The sequence below is a fragment of the Xyrauchen texanus genome, chromosome 28 (genome assembly GCF_025860055.1).
Source record: "Xyrauchen texanus isolate HMW12.3.18 chromosome 28, RBS_HiC_50CHRs, whole genome shotgun sequence".
NCBI lineage: Eukaryota > Metazoa > Chordata > Actinopteri > Cypriniformes > Catostomidae > Xyrauchen > Xyrauchen texanus.
In genome coordinates, this window is record NC_068303.1 from 8,294,926 (window position 1) to 8,311,721 (window position 16,796).

The 16,796-nt window shown below is 36.5% G+C and overlaps 1 protein-coding gene across 3 annotated transcripts in view; it reads right to left on the reverse strand.

Annotated features, from left to right (window-relative positions):
* Positions 1 to 1,547: 1,547 nt before the first annotated feature.
* LOC127621553 (potassium/sodium hyperpolarization-activated cyclic nucleotide-gated channel 2) overlaps positions 1,548 to 16,796 on the reverse strand; it is a 38,486-nt gene continuing 23,237 nt past the window's right edge. For all 3 annotated transcript variants that reach the window (XM_052095203.1, XM_052095204.1, XM_052095202.1), the window contains exons 6-15: positions 11,198 to 11,387; positions 9,984 to 10,088; positions 9,739 to 9,876; positions 6,989 to 7,141; positions 6,788 to 6,878; positions 6,554 to 6,663; positions 6,325 to 6,453; positions 4,461 to 4,698; positions 2,336 to 2,485; positions 1,548 to 1,966 (exon numbers count right to left, since the gene is read on the reverse strand). In XM_052095203.1, the coding sequence (XP_051951163.1) occupies positions 1,920 to 1,966; positions 2,336 to 2,485; positions 4,461 to 4,698; positions 6,325 to 6,453; positions 6,554 to 6,663; positions 6,788 to 6,878; positions 6,989 to 7,141; positions 9,739 to 9,876; positions 9,984 to 10,088; positions 11,198 to 11,374 (1,338 nt within the window). In that variant the 5' untranslated portion in view covers positions 11,375 to 11,387 and the 3' untranslated portion in view covers positions 1,548 to 1,919. The remainder of the gene's footprint in view (positions 1,967 to 2,335; positions 2,486 to 4,460; positions 4,699 to 6,324; positions 6,454 to 6,553; positions 6,664 to 6,787; positions 6,879 to 6,988; positions 7,142 to 9,738; positions 9,877 to 9,983; positions 10,089 to 11,197; positions 11,388 to 16,796) is intronic.

The following is a 16,796-nucleotide window of genomic DNA, read 5'->3' on the forward strand; positions in this document are numbered from 1 at the left end:
ACTCCCACATCGCGAACGCGCGTTTGTCAGCCCCAGAGGATTAACTTTAGCCTAACCATAAATTGTGATTCAAATATATATGATCACTCACCTCAAGACGCCGCTGAGGTGGTGGAGTCCATGCAGGAGGAGCAGCGTTTGGCACTGCGTCGCTTTTCAGCACGAGCTGTTTGGAGAAGCCCATTTCCACCTCCATTGCGTTGGAGAAGCAATCAGTAAAATGCAGTTTGCACACTCCTACAGCTCTAGGCGGGAACTCGCGGTCTTCCAGAACAAGGACGTGCAACCCCTGGCGCCTAATTTCCAAGTCTATATGGAAAGCAATAAAGTCCAGCAGTTGCAACCAGCAACATTACACCTACGTACCATCCTGACCACTGTACTAAATACAGATAATCTACGCTAACTTGACGCTATCCTAACTGACGCAATACTATGCTACTAACTATGCTTCTAACAATACTACACTAACAAATATGCTAATTAACTACCTAGGCTACACGAAATAATCTAAATAACTATATAAATTCTATGCTAAATAGATGCTAAAATACTCTATCCTGATCGTTTTCAATACTCGCAATTCCAACTCCTGACTCGCTACAGTGGTTTTGACGAAACAAGATGGTTTTTATACTGCCATGGGCGTGGTAGCTCGTACCAAGGGCATGGTGAGCTGGAACCTGCTTACGTCAGCTGTCACCGCTTACGTCACGAAGTACCGCAAACAGCCAATAGGAAACTTCAACTGCAGTAGCCACCGTTCAACCTGAAGAGGGCAGCACTCAGACGTTTTTACAGCATATATTGTAGAATTAAAACACTTTATACACAAATGTCAAAAAAATTACTTGAATCAATGACCAGTACTAATAAAGCCCCATGCTTACAGATCATTAACTAAAAAAAGTTGGTTTAGGGTTTAGTTACCCTTTAAGTTTTATACGTTGACATTATTTAATGCATTATAAACTACTGCATTTTCAAAACTGAACATTAACCAACATTATTAAATACTGCAAAAAAAGGTTGTTCATTGTTATTTCATTATACCCAATGTCTTATTGTAAAGTGGTTCTGTTTTCTTTAATCCAGAGTCGATTCTACAGTGTGCATAAAATTGTATGAAACAAGAGGTCTGAGTGTATTTCTTTGTGAACATCTCCTATTGTTTTCCATAAATGAATGTCATACAGGTTAGGAACAACATAAACATAGTAGATGTAGATGTAGATGTAGAAGAGGAGGGCAAAATATTTGTTTTGGGGTAAAATATTCCTTGTTTCACTGGGCCTCTCATAATGAATGAACATATACATGCAACTCACTAGATTTCTAGCAAACTGAAAACAGTGTAGAACTTACAGGTAAGATTCAAGATCTGAATTCATTACAGATCTTACACTGTCAGAAGGCAACACACACCAAAAAAAACAATATGATTGCATTCATTATACTACTCGTATCACATTGTATATTCATCAGGAGAGACACTCAAAACTACTACTTGACTAGTTTTGTCAATATATTTATTAAAACATACTTTTAAAATTATGAAACAAGAAAGTAGTTTAATTTGTGAAATACATTCTTTTCTATATTAAATTATTATGTATTCTATTTGTATCTATTCTATAACAAATGTAATAATGTTGTATGGCTGTTCCAAGCAAAGGCTGGGTCCATGGTGAGGTTGAAGGCAGCGGTTGCACCACACTAAGGCTTATCTAATGTATATGTAATAGATTATGTTATGTTATGAATTAAATTATATATTCCATTAAAACTAAAATAAAAAATATCAATTAAGAAAATTGTATAATTAAAATAATGAAAAATAACTAATAATACAATTTCTTAAATAATAAAACAAAGATATTATCAAATCGAAATTAAGATTAAGGTCCTGGACTGTCGTCTCACACACTGCTGGATGTGGATGGAGCTTGGAATTCCAGGTCAGCTCCTTTAGTAAAGCACACAAACACAACTCTTAACCAGAGAGTCAAATCAGGATTCTAGCTCATCAAATATACTTATAATGAAAGATTTAGGGGCCGTCCACAGCAGGACGAGTTCTTGCATTCTACTATGCTATCTTTTAATTGTTGGTCCATGTAAACATCCATTAGAAAGACGTCTTTGACCACTGCAATGCATCTTGCACCATGAGCGGCACATTTTTTAAAGATGCTGCATCATTAAAATAAGTTTAATTAAGAAAAAAACTTGTCTCTAGGTGCCTGTGTTCTTTTCCCTTCAACTGCGTTCTGTCAAGCTGTCCTGAAGCAAGAACATGTTCTGTGTGAATGGCCCCTTTTGCTCTAATTTTTACGCTGTTGAGCTGCTGCTCTCAGAATATTGACATCTTCTGGGAACTCCTCTTCAAGCTCCTGAAGTTTGTCAACAGACAAGGTGAAAAGCCTGCAGCCGGTCACAGCATGAACAGTTGCCATCTGATCTCCTCTGAGAAGTACACCGATATCTGCAGAAACATGAACAAAAACTATTTCAATGTTGGATTGGAGGCTACTGACTATTTTGTTTACTCATGTAAGATATAGAGTTTTTCCCAAATGGCATTTTTTTTTTGCCCTTGAAGAGCACAATTGGAAGGTGACAGCACCCGAAGGGTCGCTCCAAATGAAAGCTTTTTTTTTCATGAAGAGCCCTTCTGCAAAATTGTTAGCAAACAGTACATTCATACAGTAATGCCATGATCCCTTTAGAGTGCCCACATCAAGAGCTATGTCCTTCGGAGTAAGCAGGGTATAGGAATGATCACTTTCAATAGGAATTTGCATAGGTGCCTCATACACCTGGAATAAATAATATCATACACTCACTGAGCCCCTTATTAGTAACACCTGTACACCTACTTATTAATGCGATTAACTAATCAGCCAATCGGGTGGTAGGACTGCTATGTATAAAATCACTTAGATATGGGTCAAGAGCTTCAGTTAATATTCACATCAACCATCAGAATGGGGAAACATTGTATCTCAATGATTTCGACATGGCATGATTGTTGGTGCCAGACAGGCTGGTTTGAGTATTTCTGTAACTGCTGATCTCCTGGGATTAGAGTCTCTAAGGTTTACTCAGAATGGTGCCAAAAACAAAAAACCTTCAGTGTGCAGCAGTTCTACTGACAGAAATGACTTGTTGATGAGAGTGGTCAACAAAGACTGGCCAGACTGGATTAAGCTGACAGAAAGGCTACGGTAACGTAGATAACCTCTCTGTAAATTTGTAATGAGCAGAATAGCATCTCAGTATGCACAACACCTCAAACCTTGAGGCAGATGGGACACAACAGCAGAAGACCACATAGGGCACTTTTTTAGGACCATAGTGTTTCTAATAAAGTGCTCAGTGTGCATATGCATATAATTTAACACATTTAACACAGGTATTTTACTGTGTGCAAATGTTTGCAAAAAGTAGCAAACCATTATTATTTTTTTCTTTTCACATCGGTCTATTATTGTGTTACAATCTATTTTAAAGCTTAAAATCCTTGTTTAAAGACAACAGACAACTGACCCTTCGCTAAGCCCCACCTTAAAAGCATTTCTGATCAATCCTATCTTAGCAACTGTTGACGCACACCATTTCTCTGACAAGCGCTTGCTTTTTTCCAATGAGAGTCTACGTGAGCAATGTTTGTTTGAACAGCTTTAAGCAGAATTGAAAATAAATTATCCATAAAATGTAATAGTGACACATGGTAATTGTTTTTTCTTTCTTTAAAAAAAAAAAAAGAAAGAAATTCTTTAAATAAATCTCGAGAAGAGCATGATATGGATTAAACTGTGTTATTCCTCATTCCCAAATGAACATTTATATATCAGCGTGGACACCTACATTTGCTCCATGGTAAATTAAAGTGAAAAACGTAACATTAATTAATTCACATATTGATTCATGGTTTAATAAAGGTAATAGTAAATAAAGAGTTCACAGCAGCATAGTTTGTTATGAGATGTTGTGAGCAGTTACACTAATGTTATCAGATGTGTAATCGCTATCAAAATGCTTTTCTATTTCAAGTGACTGATAATTGTTTGCCTTGATTCTGATTCAAAGTCTCAACAGTTTTCAATCAAATTACTGTGTAATTTAACAATTTATTTTACCAAAAAAGCATCAGATAAATTTGCTTGACAATATCACTTAATTCCAGTCCACTTAAAAATATTATCAATTTCATCTATAAGAATATTTTGCCAAAAATCACACTGTTCACAGCAATCTCTTATTCATTCCCATGGGAAGTTCTGTAAAGCTGGTCAGAGCAAGCAATGGTAACCAAGGGAGGCGGAGCTAAGCAAAGGGTCACTTGACAACTGAGTAGTGATCGGATCACATTTTTTCACCTGTATTGATCCAGAACTTGTGATTGGATCACCTGAAACCCAACTGAATCATACCACAAAACATTTGTCATACGTCACCTCCAAATTGGTCTCCATCACACAGCTCCTCAGTCTTGAATTCAGTCACCTGCAGCACCCGTCCAATCTCAATAAAATACATGCGGTCAGCCTGATCATTCTGACGAATGATGATGTCACCTGGCTGGAAGAATTCACACTCTAACTTCATCAAGATGGCATCGATGAAATTTGCATCACAGTTTTTGAACATGGATCCTTTTGTCAGCAAGTTGGGACAGACGGCTGCCATAATATCCTTTGAAACCGGAAACATATCATTGTTAAAAAGCAGTTCACCCAAAAATGAAAACTCGGTCACTATTTACTTATCCTCATGCCATCCCAAATGTGTATGACTTTCTTTCTTCTGCTGAACACAAATGAAGATTTTTATAAGAATATCTCCATTCTGCTGGTCCTTTTAATGCAAGTGAATGGTGGCCAGAAATCTGAGGGTCTAAAAAGCAGATAACAACAGCATAAAAGTAATCCATAAGACTCCAGAGGTTAAATCTATATCTTCAAAAACAACATAAGTGTGGATGAGAAACAGATCAATATTTAAGTCCTCTTTTTTTACTATAAATCTCCACTTTCACATCTGAAAGTCACATGTGGTGCTTATTTAGTTTCACTTTCACATCTGAAAGTGGAGATTTTGATTTAACCACTGAAGTCATATGAATACATTTTATGCTGCTTTTAACTGCTTTTTGGACCTTCAGATTTCTGGCCACCATTCACTTGCATTGTATGGAACTACAGAGCTGATATATTCTTCAAAAATATTTTGTTTGTGTCCTGCATAAGAAAGAAAGTCATACACATCTGGGATGGCATCAAGGTGATTAAATTACAAGAGAATAAATTTGTTTGGGTGAAGTATCCCTTTTAATGAAGTTTAAATGAAAGTAATTTGATGCTGAAGTTTATAATTTTAGAATTACAGAAATTATACATTACTTATAGACAGGAAACAGTATTTAAACATATTAAATAACACACTTGAGCTTTGAGGGAATTGTTGATTAACAACACAATATGTATTCAACTTGAAATCAAGGTAAAATATGCACACTGCACACCATAACTTATAACATCACACACCCGAGAAAACAACCAACAAAGTGCAATAGTCTGGTTTCAGAAGTAAACATCCCATTTATTTTTTCCATAGATTAATTGATTTTTCATTGATATCTTATAAACTTTTAAGACAGACCTACCATGAGCTCAGAGGTTGTTCATCGATCGTTTTTAAGAGCAGAACCCACTGTCCAGCAAAGAAAGATCCACCAATCAGAAAACTGCTGTTAAAAAGCCCACCAAATAAGCCTGGCAACAACCTCCCACTTCCACGAAGCACTGTGTATGATGCAATCATGTCGGTTTCCCAACCCCCTCAAATTAAATATACAGTATTTGTATATACAGTATATATAAATATTTTCCAGTGAACTTAAAATATTGTTTCTATACTTATAATAAACAACCTTATATCAAAAGCTTTAGATATTTCCATAATTTGTATTCAATTCGTAATTCGTAATGCTTTTTGGGATTGCAGTTCATGCCCTCGTAAAAGATGGTTAAGTACACAGTCTTGTACCTTTGTCTTTTTGTCCAATTTTCAAATACTTTTGAGCTTCTAATCAAAGTTCATAATGTTGTGAATCATCTCAGAAGTGGTTCCATTATGAAGGATTTTATAAAAAGCCTATGGAAGAAAATAAATGGGAAAAATACTTCCAGAACCCAGACGGCTGGAAAAGTGGATGACAATGTTGCGCTCTATACCTTCAAAGGCATATTAATTTATTAGTTCACAAAAATCTTTATAAAATGCATGTATTTCATTTATTCAGTTTGACTAGTTGCAAACCTTTTTCAATGGTTTTGTCACTGTGTCAAGGATGCTGTTTTCGAATTGCCACTGGTAATGCTGAGTAATCCGTTGGCGCAAGGCACTAGGCAGCAGTTTGAAGATTTCAGAGGATTTCAGCATTTTTTTCTGTAATATATTGGTTATGGTATATTATTTGACATCCCTTTGAATTAATGTATTTATTCAACAAACATCAGAAAACAATCGAAAAGCCACTTAAGAGCACCTTTTTCTTATATGTGTTACCAAATGATATGATCATGTAGGCAAGTAGAGCAATCAAAATGAAAAATCCAATCACCCTACTAATCATAATATTCCACCATTCCTCCATACCTACAAAAAAATCAGAAAATTATTTCACATCAATGTAAATTAGGCCTTTTTTCAGGTGTTATATTTAAATACAAAAATAAACATATTACAATTTCTCAAAATGAAAGAAAGTGGTGTGATGTACAGATACGTGTTGGTGGGTCAGCTGACATCAAGGTCATTTGAGAGAGAGCTCTGCACAAACCAAATGAGTATTTTTCCCCAATTGAGGTATTCTGTAACAGACAAATACAAGTAAAGTAGGGCATACAAGTTTAGTTCTTTTTTATTATTACTTGAATAAACAATACATTCAAAAACAATAGCAAATTGAGTTGAGACATACCAAGAGATTCTCTCTCATGACCCAGCAGTCTGGGGGAAACTCTGCCAGTGCAGAAAGGAAGTATTGGATACATCCATTCCAGTGCCAAATAAGAAATATCATCAGGATAACGAATATATATCTGAATGATCTCTTAATTTGTACAGCCGAGACCTACAATGATGAATAAGATATTCAATGTCAGAAATTATACAACAGTTTGTTCAGCTTCCGCTCTAATCTGATTGGATAAGTGGCATTCCAAGAGCACTGGGATGCTTCACTGTTTTCCATCCCACTGCTTGTCTGTTGCTCTGGTTGAATGGAACCATTTTCTATGGCAAAGCAAAAATAGACAAAATAACTGACCATATTGTGTCTATAATGTAGGTACTTTTGGGTCTTTATGGAACCTGCATTTTTCAAAATGTTGTCCTGTAGTGATGTCCAGTTTATGAACAAATCATTCTTTTGAACTGGTTCTTTTAGTGAATGAGCTGAACCAGTTCACCAAATCAGACTGAATCATTTGAAACAGTTCATGTCTCAAGTAAATCTTAAAGGGATAGTTCACCCAAAAATGAAAATTAATTCATTGTTAACTCACCACTGTGTTGTAATACAGGCACCCTAGGCAACCGCCTAGTTCGCCTTTGCCTAGAAAAGGCCCTTTAAGAAGTCTAAGGAATTATTCCATGAGATTCATGATTGTTATGAAAGCATACGATAAGATTTGGTGCAAAACTAACTGAAATCTTTTTTGCTGTATTATTTAGTCAATATTTTCACTGACCATTATTCTCCTGTGAGCGTTCATGAGTCTGCACGCAAGCTTTAGAGCACCTTGCATGAGAGCAGTAGTAGTTACGCAGTATGTGCGAGATGGGGTGTTCAAGCGAAAACTCATTTGTTTTACTTCATCAGGACCACCAGCGATATTAACAACAGAAAACACAGCATAGCTGCACACAAGCAAGAGAACAGAACAGAACTTAAAAACAAGTCTAAAGAGTTTGTAGTGGAAGAATAGATGGTTTCAATGTTTCAGAGTCCTCATTCAAATAGTGTGATAGAGGAGGTTGAGGTAGCTACCAGTACCACCACACCCTATAAGCATATTACAGTCTGTGTAGGGAACCAACTCCCTAGGGGGGCACCACCTTACCCGAGGGGGGGTACCAGAAACTCCACCAGCTGCCTTTACTTGCACGTTATACCTTATTCAAAGACCCGAAAGCTGTCGTGGAACAAAGACAATCGCCTCACGCTCGCACCACGCATCACATTTTGGACCAGTGTCAGTTAATCTGAATACCAAATAAAACAACCAAGCAAATTAATGAGGGGGTGAACATTTTCAGTCAAGAGATGTAAATAAATTTTACTACTTAAATGAAGTTTACTACTAAATTCGTTTTCCTGCCACTGCTACACAGTTGATACGCAGCTCTACCTGTCATTCTAGCTTGATGACCCCACCATCTCTGCCTGCCTCTCTCTGAGATCTCGGCCTGGATAAAGGAATGCCACCTTCAGCTCAACCTTGCCAAGACAGAACTCCTCGTGATCCCAGCCAACCCAACTGTTGACCACAACCTCTCTATTCATCTTGGTTCAACTACGCTAATGCCAGCTAGGACAGCCCATAACCTGGGAGTGGTGGAAAATGACTGCCAACATCTCATCAACCGCATAGTCCTGCAGGTTTGTGCTTTACAACATCAGGAAAATCAGACTTTTCCTGTCTGAATATGCTACACAGCTCCTTATCCAAGCTCTGGTCATTTCAAGACTGTAATGCCCTGTTGGCCGGTCTCCCAGCTAGCATGATTGAGCCACTGCAGATGGTCCAGAATGCTGCCAGTAGCTGCCCACATAAAATTCAAGGCATTGACTCTGGCCTTCAGGACAGCTAATGGAAGAGCTCCCTCTTACTTCAATTCACACCTCCAAGACTATGTCCCAAATCGCTCTCTGCTGCCAATGAACGAGCGGGGCCTGGTGGTCCTGTCGCAAAAAGGCACAAAGCCCATTTTACGATCATTCACTCTGTGGTGGAATGTGCTTCCAACCTCCACGCGATCTGCTGATACATCTCAGCATTCCAGAAACAGCTAAAAACACATCTGTTCCATGAGCACTTAACCAATCAACACTAAATGTACATACTTAAAAAAAAAAAAAAAAAAAAAAGTTAACATTTTTGTCTGTCTTTTTCTTTACTACTCTAGCCACTGTGAGAACTTGGCAATGCAATACTGAAGATATTGTTGACTTTTGTACGACAAATTGCTTGTTTTGTTCCTGATTTATAAGTTGCTTTGGGTAAAAGCATCTGTTAAATGTAAAATATGCTATTGAGTATTGTGCATGGAGATTAAAAGGGGTGAGTTATTTAAAACTAGTTTATTCACTTTATATGCTTTAAACACATAGAAAAAACACATTTGTATATAAGTGTCAGTATTGGGTTCTTTATCACTAAATGAAACATCGATGACAATAAACACCCTTATTATAAAAACGTAATTGTATAAAATGTAATAATCAGCAATATGCACTTACATAGGGCTTTATTGAATGTGTTTGAGTGTGTATTCCACAATGCCGGGGTATTAGCTTTATGTACAGTGAAGTCATCACGCGATGATGTAAAAGAACTGGTGAATATTTTATTTTAATTGGTTTGTGGAAAAGAATCAGACTTCCCATCACTATTGGCCTGCAAAAATATGAAAGTGAGAAACCAGCTGTATTAAAACTTAACGTACACCTTCCAATTGAGAGCAGAATCTCAGGAGCCTTGGTACACGGAGAAGACGAATCAGACCCAGAACCCTCACAAACATAAGCACCCGCAACATCTTCGAAGCTATCAGCGAACTTGCATCCGCATGATAATGATGCTCCTGAGAAAAATTAAAAATGCTTTTTTGATAAGGGTTACTTAATGTATATTTAATATGCAACGTTATATGAATGATGCTTGTAATATTAACAGGCTAAACAAAACTACCAAAATAACAACGATAATGTCCACAGGAAAAGCAGCAACCACATCTGGAAAGAACCAAGTACTCAAGTAATCCTTTCGTATATGTTTTGGATCAAGGATGGGCACCTAGACAAGAAACAAATAGGTAAAGCCATACATTTTTATAAGAATTAATGAAATGCTCATATAAATTAATAAATAAATATAGACAAGATAAAAAACAAATACGATAACATCTTAACCCTTATATTCAGACCTCGGGCCTTTAAAGACCCGGGACCTCATTCTACCCCCCTGCACCTCATCCAGTTTTTGGAGTCGTGCTTAAACCTCTTTAGTATTCCTCAATCTATCTCTTATAAATAGTGTGACACACACACACTTATTTTTGTTTAAGTACCAAAAGTGAATAGGGTCTCTAGAGACCCGAGGTATGTAAGTGTCGTTTTTTGTATAATCATTATTATATGTTTTATAATTATTTCAAATATATTTAAGTTTACTATCACAGGATATCTATTTATTTGTGTATTACAATTGAAATGTGTACTATATTCATACAAATAAATACTATATCACCTTGTCTTTCTGCACAACAATGAACTATCAACAATGGTGAATTATCAGTATTTTATATGTGTATACACATACCTAATATACTTGTTATTTTTTTACACAAGGTGGTGCTGATGTTTCAGTGATGTCTTGATTTACATTTGACATTGTTATTTGATGAAGAAACATCAAAGTAAACTACAGCAAGTACAACACATGAAACGTTTATGACTATTGTCATTTGGGTGCACTACAGAGAAAATAATACACATAAGCTACATATAAGTTACACATACATTACACATGTGTAGATTCTAAGTTATGTATTGCTCAATATGTGTTTGACATCCAGTTAAATTTCATGAAATTACAGGGTGAAAATAACGAATCCTGTTATTGATTTGTCCTGATTTGTTGCATTATCTCTATAATTAATGAAAAATAAAACAACAAAATATATTTTATTAGATTTTTTTCTAATTGTCTTGAAAATAATGTTTAGATGTTACACTATCTGGGCATTTTGTATATCAATTTGTTATAGATATAAGTGCAGGGTCTCTAAACCTGAATTTGTAAGTGTTTGGGAAAATTACCATGCATTTAAGGGTTAAAAAGTTCTTGTAGTGAAATTTTATATCTAAATAATACACTACAAGAAAATGAAGATGTATTCATACCTGACCATCCAAAAAACCAATCCGAAAATTGAGGCCAACATCAACACAAAAAATAAGGTCTGAAAACACATTAAATGCCAGCCAGCATTTGTGGGTAACATCATGCAAGTCATCCGCAAATGCCATTTCCAGAGGAATTGTTATGAGGTTCACGAATGTCAATGCCACCATAAACATAAGATGGTAATGCCTGTAGGAGAAACAATAGCAAAAGTCAGCATTTATGTCAGAAAAAATATATATAATAATATTGCTTTTAATATAAGATCCCAGTGTGGTTTAATAGTGTTCACTTATTTACATACAATTTACCAAAAAGTAGGCCTTTTCTAATTTAAGACCGTTTTGGTCTAGATGTTTGAATCCAAAATACAAAACCACAGCTGGAGAAAACGAGCATTTGTGTAATTAATTTGACTTTTAACTCAAACTCATACAGTAACTGAGATACAGCCCTTGAGACAAATTCCCATATGTTCACAACAACTAAATATAAAGGCAAGTCCTCACAAATTTGGACAGTAGAAGAAAAAAACTAAAAAGTCTCTCGAAGTGAAACTTATTTTCTTGAGGCCGAGAGAGACAGTTACTATTGTCACGGTCTCCCTTACTAAACTCCTAACAGATTACTGTCATATTATTAGACACTACCAGAAAAAATACATCTTATTAGTTTATATAATGACGATTACACGGAGTGCCCGTATATTACCTTACGGTACTCAATGGGTGCATCACCCAGCTTTCACCCATCGCGACAAAATGCTTGATCAACTCACAGCAGAATACGTTCGTTAGATCTTTATTTTTATTTGAATTTACTAGAGTCGCGCGGCGCAACAGCGCGCGGCACAATCAGTATTATTATAAATATATTAAAATTACATTAACATATATTATTTATTTTAACAATAAATAAATAATTACTCATACAACAGGCTGGAAAAATAGAAACGTTTTCATTTTAATATCTTATTGACAATGTTGAAAGCACGGGAAAGTGCACCGTCAGATCGGTTTCAAGCTGAAGTAGGCTAGTACGTTTTTTACGAGTGTAAATGCCAACACCATCATATAGCCTACATCTCGAGAGGACTGAAGCATGTCAACCAAAACATGAGCTCATGATGTCATTATGTGAGTATTCTTTTTTATTCCGTTACTCCTGGTCGGAGGCTTCCGTGAATATTTCGTTCATACGTAAGTTTACGTCCTACCTAAGTGTAGGCCTAATGGTGTAACGCTCACATAATTAGTAGTGCGAAAATTGTGACTCAGTGCCCATTTACGCCACAACTGGCTAAGTTGTAACGTAGGCCTATATGAAAAAATTAACAGGCCTACCGATCTTGTTTCGCGCACGCGCTCTCACAGACAGTTAGGGGCCGTTCACACCGAATGTCAACATGCGTTTTTGAAAATGTGAAGTACTTTTTAACATGATATGTTATATGGTGTCATGGCGACACTTGCGCTCCGTTTCATCCTTTGCGCTGCGTCTCTATTGTTTTTTAGCGCAGTTGTCACAAAGCTTCAACAGTCTGAACAAGTTCAGGCTACATGCAAATTCTGTCTGCCAATTTCTCATTGGCCTTTTCTCAAGTTCAGAGGTACGCCAACCCTCAAACTATGCGAATATAGCGTTGGTAGCACATCCTGATAGATAGCATATATGTTCAGGACACCGGCGCTATTAGGGCTGGACCACGGTGCTTAAAAAGGAATATTTTGAAATCATTGAGATCAAATTTTTTTCCTCATTCTGATGATTGATGTGAACATTAACTGAAGCTCCTGGCCCGTTGTGCAATGCTGCCATATGATTGGATGATTAGATAATCACGTGAATATGTAAGCGTACAGGTATTACTAAAAATGTGCTCAGAGAGTGTATGCCAATATACATTAAAGGGTAACTAAACACCTGCTCAGAGTCTGACTCCACCCACTAGAAATATTTGAAAATGCTGGAAAAGTGGGCAGACCCCGGCGGGGATAGAGAACCAGAGGTTAAATTGGGCCGGAGCGCAGCTCCGCCTCCTCAGGTCCACAACACATCCTGACGGAGCTCAGCTCCGTCTCCTTCAGAGGCGGTGGCAGCTGATTTTGAACGTTTTGAGTGTAGCCCCGAATGAATTTTGAAAAGTTGACTGACAAATATGAAACCGGACAAAAGCCTATGTAAACCCCTGAAATCATAAGTTGCCTTATTTCATTGTGTTTTGGCTTTGCACATACTGCATACAGCCTGTAAAAATAGACATAGGCATAATCTAGCCTATAGAATAAGTTCCGTTGCTGTTGGTAGCCTATGGGCGACTCCGTTTATTCCTCTCTGTTGAATATGCAGCAGGTAGGGGAGGAGCTGACATCAACTAACGTTACTTAGTGGCAAGTTAACAGCAGTTAGCAGGAAAGACAGCAAAAATGAAGCAAATGAGGCTTCTAAAATTTCCGAAAGAAGTCAGTGGGTAAGAATTCTCATTTGTTTTTGTCCTTAAAGTCTCAAAATCATCATCTAGCAGGCTAAACCTCAAGACTTCCACTACCGCCAACTATCAAATGTTATAGCCTCTGGCCGAGTGGTTAGTTCAATCTCCTCTTACGCCAGAGACCGCGGTGCGAGTCCCATTCATAGCATAATTTTCTTGTTTATCAGGTGTTGTTTTCGCTAAGGATAACCAATAAGCATTAACATAAAATGTATGTGTGACTTGTTTTGTGATATTAGTTTGTAGTAAATATACACTTTGAGGGTAGCAAAGATGTGCCAGAATCAGGCATGGAAACTGGCAATTAATCAGTCACTTTACTTTAGAGAAAGTTAAAAGTGAAACATTGTTTATCTCAATGATCCTAATGAAAGGATTTTGACAGATGAACATGGAGAATTATATACAGTTCGATGCCATGTGTGTCAATGAACTTAGACTAAAGTCATTCATGTATTGCTTTAACTTAGGATCTTATACATGATTTTGACTATTTATGTCAAAAAATATAAATTATTTATATAAAAAAAAATTTTTTGCTTCACTTTACTCACTATAATATAACTCTTTTGTAATGACTTTATGTTAATGTACATGAAAATTCAAGAATCATGATAGATCTAAGGGCAATTCCACTGATCTGCTCTTCTTCAATGGTATTGGTCTACACTTTGAAATATGTAGCACTTGATGAATTAGTTGTTTGAAGCTGATTTGCAATAAGTTATGTGCTGTATCTGTTCTTTTGCATCACATATGATTCAGGGAGAAGAGAGGATGTTGAGGATAGTACTAAAGTGGAAGGTTTAGGAACTGTAGAAACAGGCCCAGCCAGAGCAAATCTCAAAGAATACCCTCTCACCAGCTTTGGACTACAGAGAAGTGGTTGCTAGTGTGAAAATAAAATGGTCTGGGCTAAGCCTCGGATGTCCTTCAATGCTGGAAACGCCTCTGTGTCGTCCTGCCATAGATTAAACATAACCTGTATTTAATGTATCCTGGGTTGCATTTCCTTTTATGTTGCATAGATTTGTTCATGGTTTTCCGGTACAAGGACATGCATCATGTGACATTATTTTTGTTGTTGATGTCAAAATCTACAGAAACTGTACTTAATATGGGCCCATTATTATCTCATTTATTATATAATATTACATATTTATACACATATTACACAGAAGGAAAGGCTCCTCATTACCATGGTTAGGTCAGTGTGCTATAGTCTTAAATAATAATAATAAATTAATGTATTTATGAAAAATGAATACTAGCTGAAACACATCTTGAAACTTTAAACGGCCACTGTTGATGTCTAATAATAATTCTAGTAATTCTACCTTTAGATTATTTCATATGAAACTGAAACATTTTACTTTTACTCGTGTAAAATCCTGAAACAAATTTGTAAAGGTGATGTGTGTAATTATTAATATTTGTAACTATTTTGGTAAAGGGGCCACATCGGGCTTTAAGTAGTGCATAGGGGGCCACATTGTAATGCTTTTGAGATACAATGTTCTGCATTGATTTGGTTTGTTGTAACTTATAAGCCCAGAAATAGTTGTGTACTCAATTTTCTGAAGTGTATCTGTGACTAGTGAGACTATTGTGCAATTGCCTAAAGTATTATATTGCTCTCATAGATACTTTTCTATCAGGCATTACAAAACTCAATAAAGGCGGAGATTATACATTTATTTTGCCATCTCTACTTCCCTGTTAATTTATTATTCAGTTTTAATAATAATAATAAAAAAAAATGTATAGAACGACTAATGTTTGTCGCAATGCGGACGAGTTTACTCTTTTTTTTTTTCTTTCTAAAACTTGTCATGATGCGTTTCTCCTCGATGGTTTTTCAACACTCAACAGAATAACACAGGCAGTTATTAAATTATGATAAATAATTACTGCAAGAGTTACATTAACATACAGGTGCGAAGGGACTTCAACGTTTCTAAATTGCACAAATAAAAAATAATAATAAAATAAGTGAATTGTAAAGTATTTGTCTTTGTTTGAATAACTACTCAACCCTAACTTACACATTAATACTGGAAAAAGAGCCACTTTGGTGTAAAAACACATTAAGTCATTTTACGGCGGGATTTTAAATGATGACCATTCACCGTAAATAAGGGCACCTGAGACTCGTAGTGACGGATTAATTGACAGCTGCTGTCAGACTCTATGTTATTATTATTCCTCACACGGTCGCAAGATATGGAACGCGAACATAGTAAGACGACATGTACATGAATCTGGCGTGGTGAGCTGGAACCTGCTTACGACAGCTGTCACCGCTTACGTCACGAAGTACCGCAACAGCCAATAGGAAAATTCAACTGCAGTAGCCACCGTTCAACCTGAAGAGGGCAGCACTCAAAATTTGCATGCATCTCTCAAAATTTTCTGTGCAGTTGAGATTGGGCAGTCACTCAAAACAGGACTGTCGACATGAGTGACATTTGCATTATCCATGTTTGTCTCAAAGCCAATGAAAAACTAGATGATTTTTGACTGATGGGTCGTGTAGCTTATGAAAAGATTAAAACAATGATATGAGGGTTATATACACCTGATGCCGATTCGCAAATGTTTGGAGTGGAAAACCGTGGACTGTTTCCGCTTTTACGCGTGGTGCGCAGTTATAACATGTTACTGCCGTACTTTCGACAAATAATACGGCTTTTGGACCGGCGGAAAATACAAAAAAATAGTCAAACAGCCACATTGCAAGAGTACTAATAGAATCCTTTACCTTTTATTATTCAATAATCTCACCGCCGATGGTACAAATTAATTAATACCTGTATCGGTTCAACCTGCACTTTTACAATCTAAACCACCTACCTAATGGTAGCATCTCAAATTCGGAATGTAAGATATGTGTTGAATCATTTAAAATGTGCCTCCCTAAGAATTTTCATACAGAGCCTGAAGGTAATATTGGTCTTCATCAAATCTTCATTGCCTTCTCACTGAGAAGTATAAGCTTCGACTTGTACTGGCAAATTGCCATACCACACCTGTATGCCATACTTGATCACACTCTATAAAATCAAACAAATACATAATCTTACTATTGACACCGTAAAATTTCTATA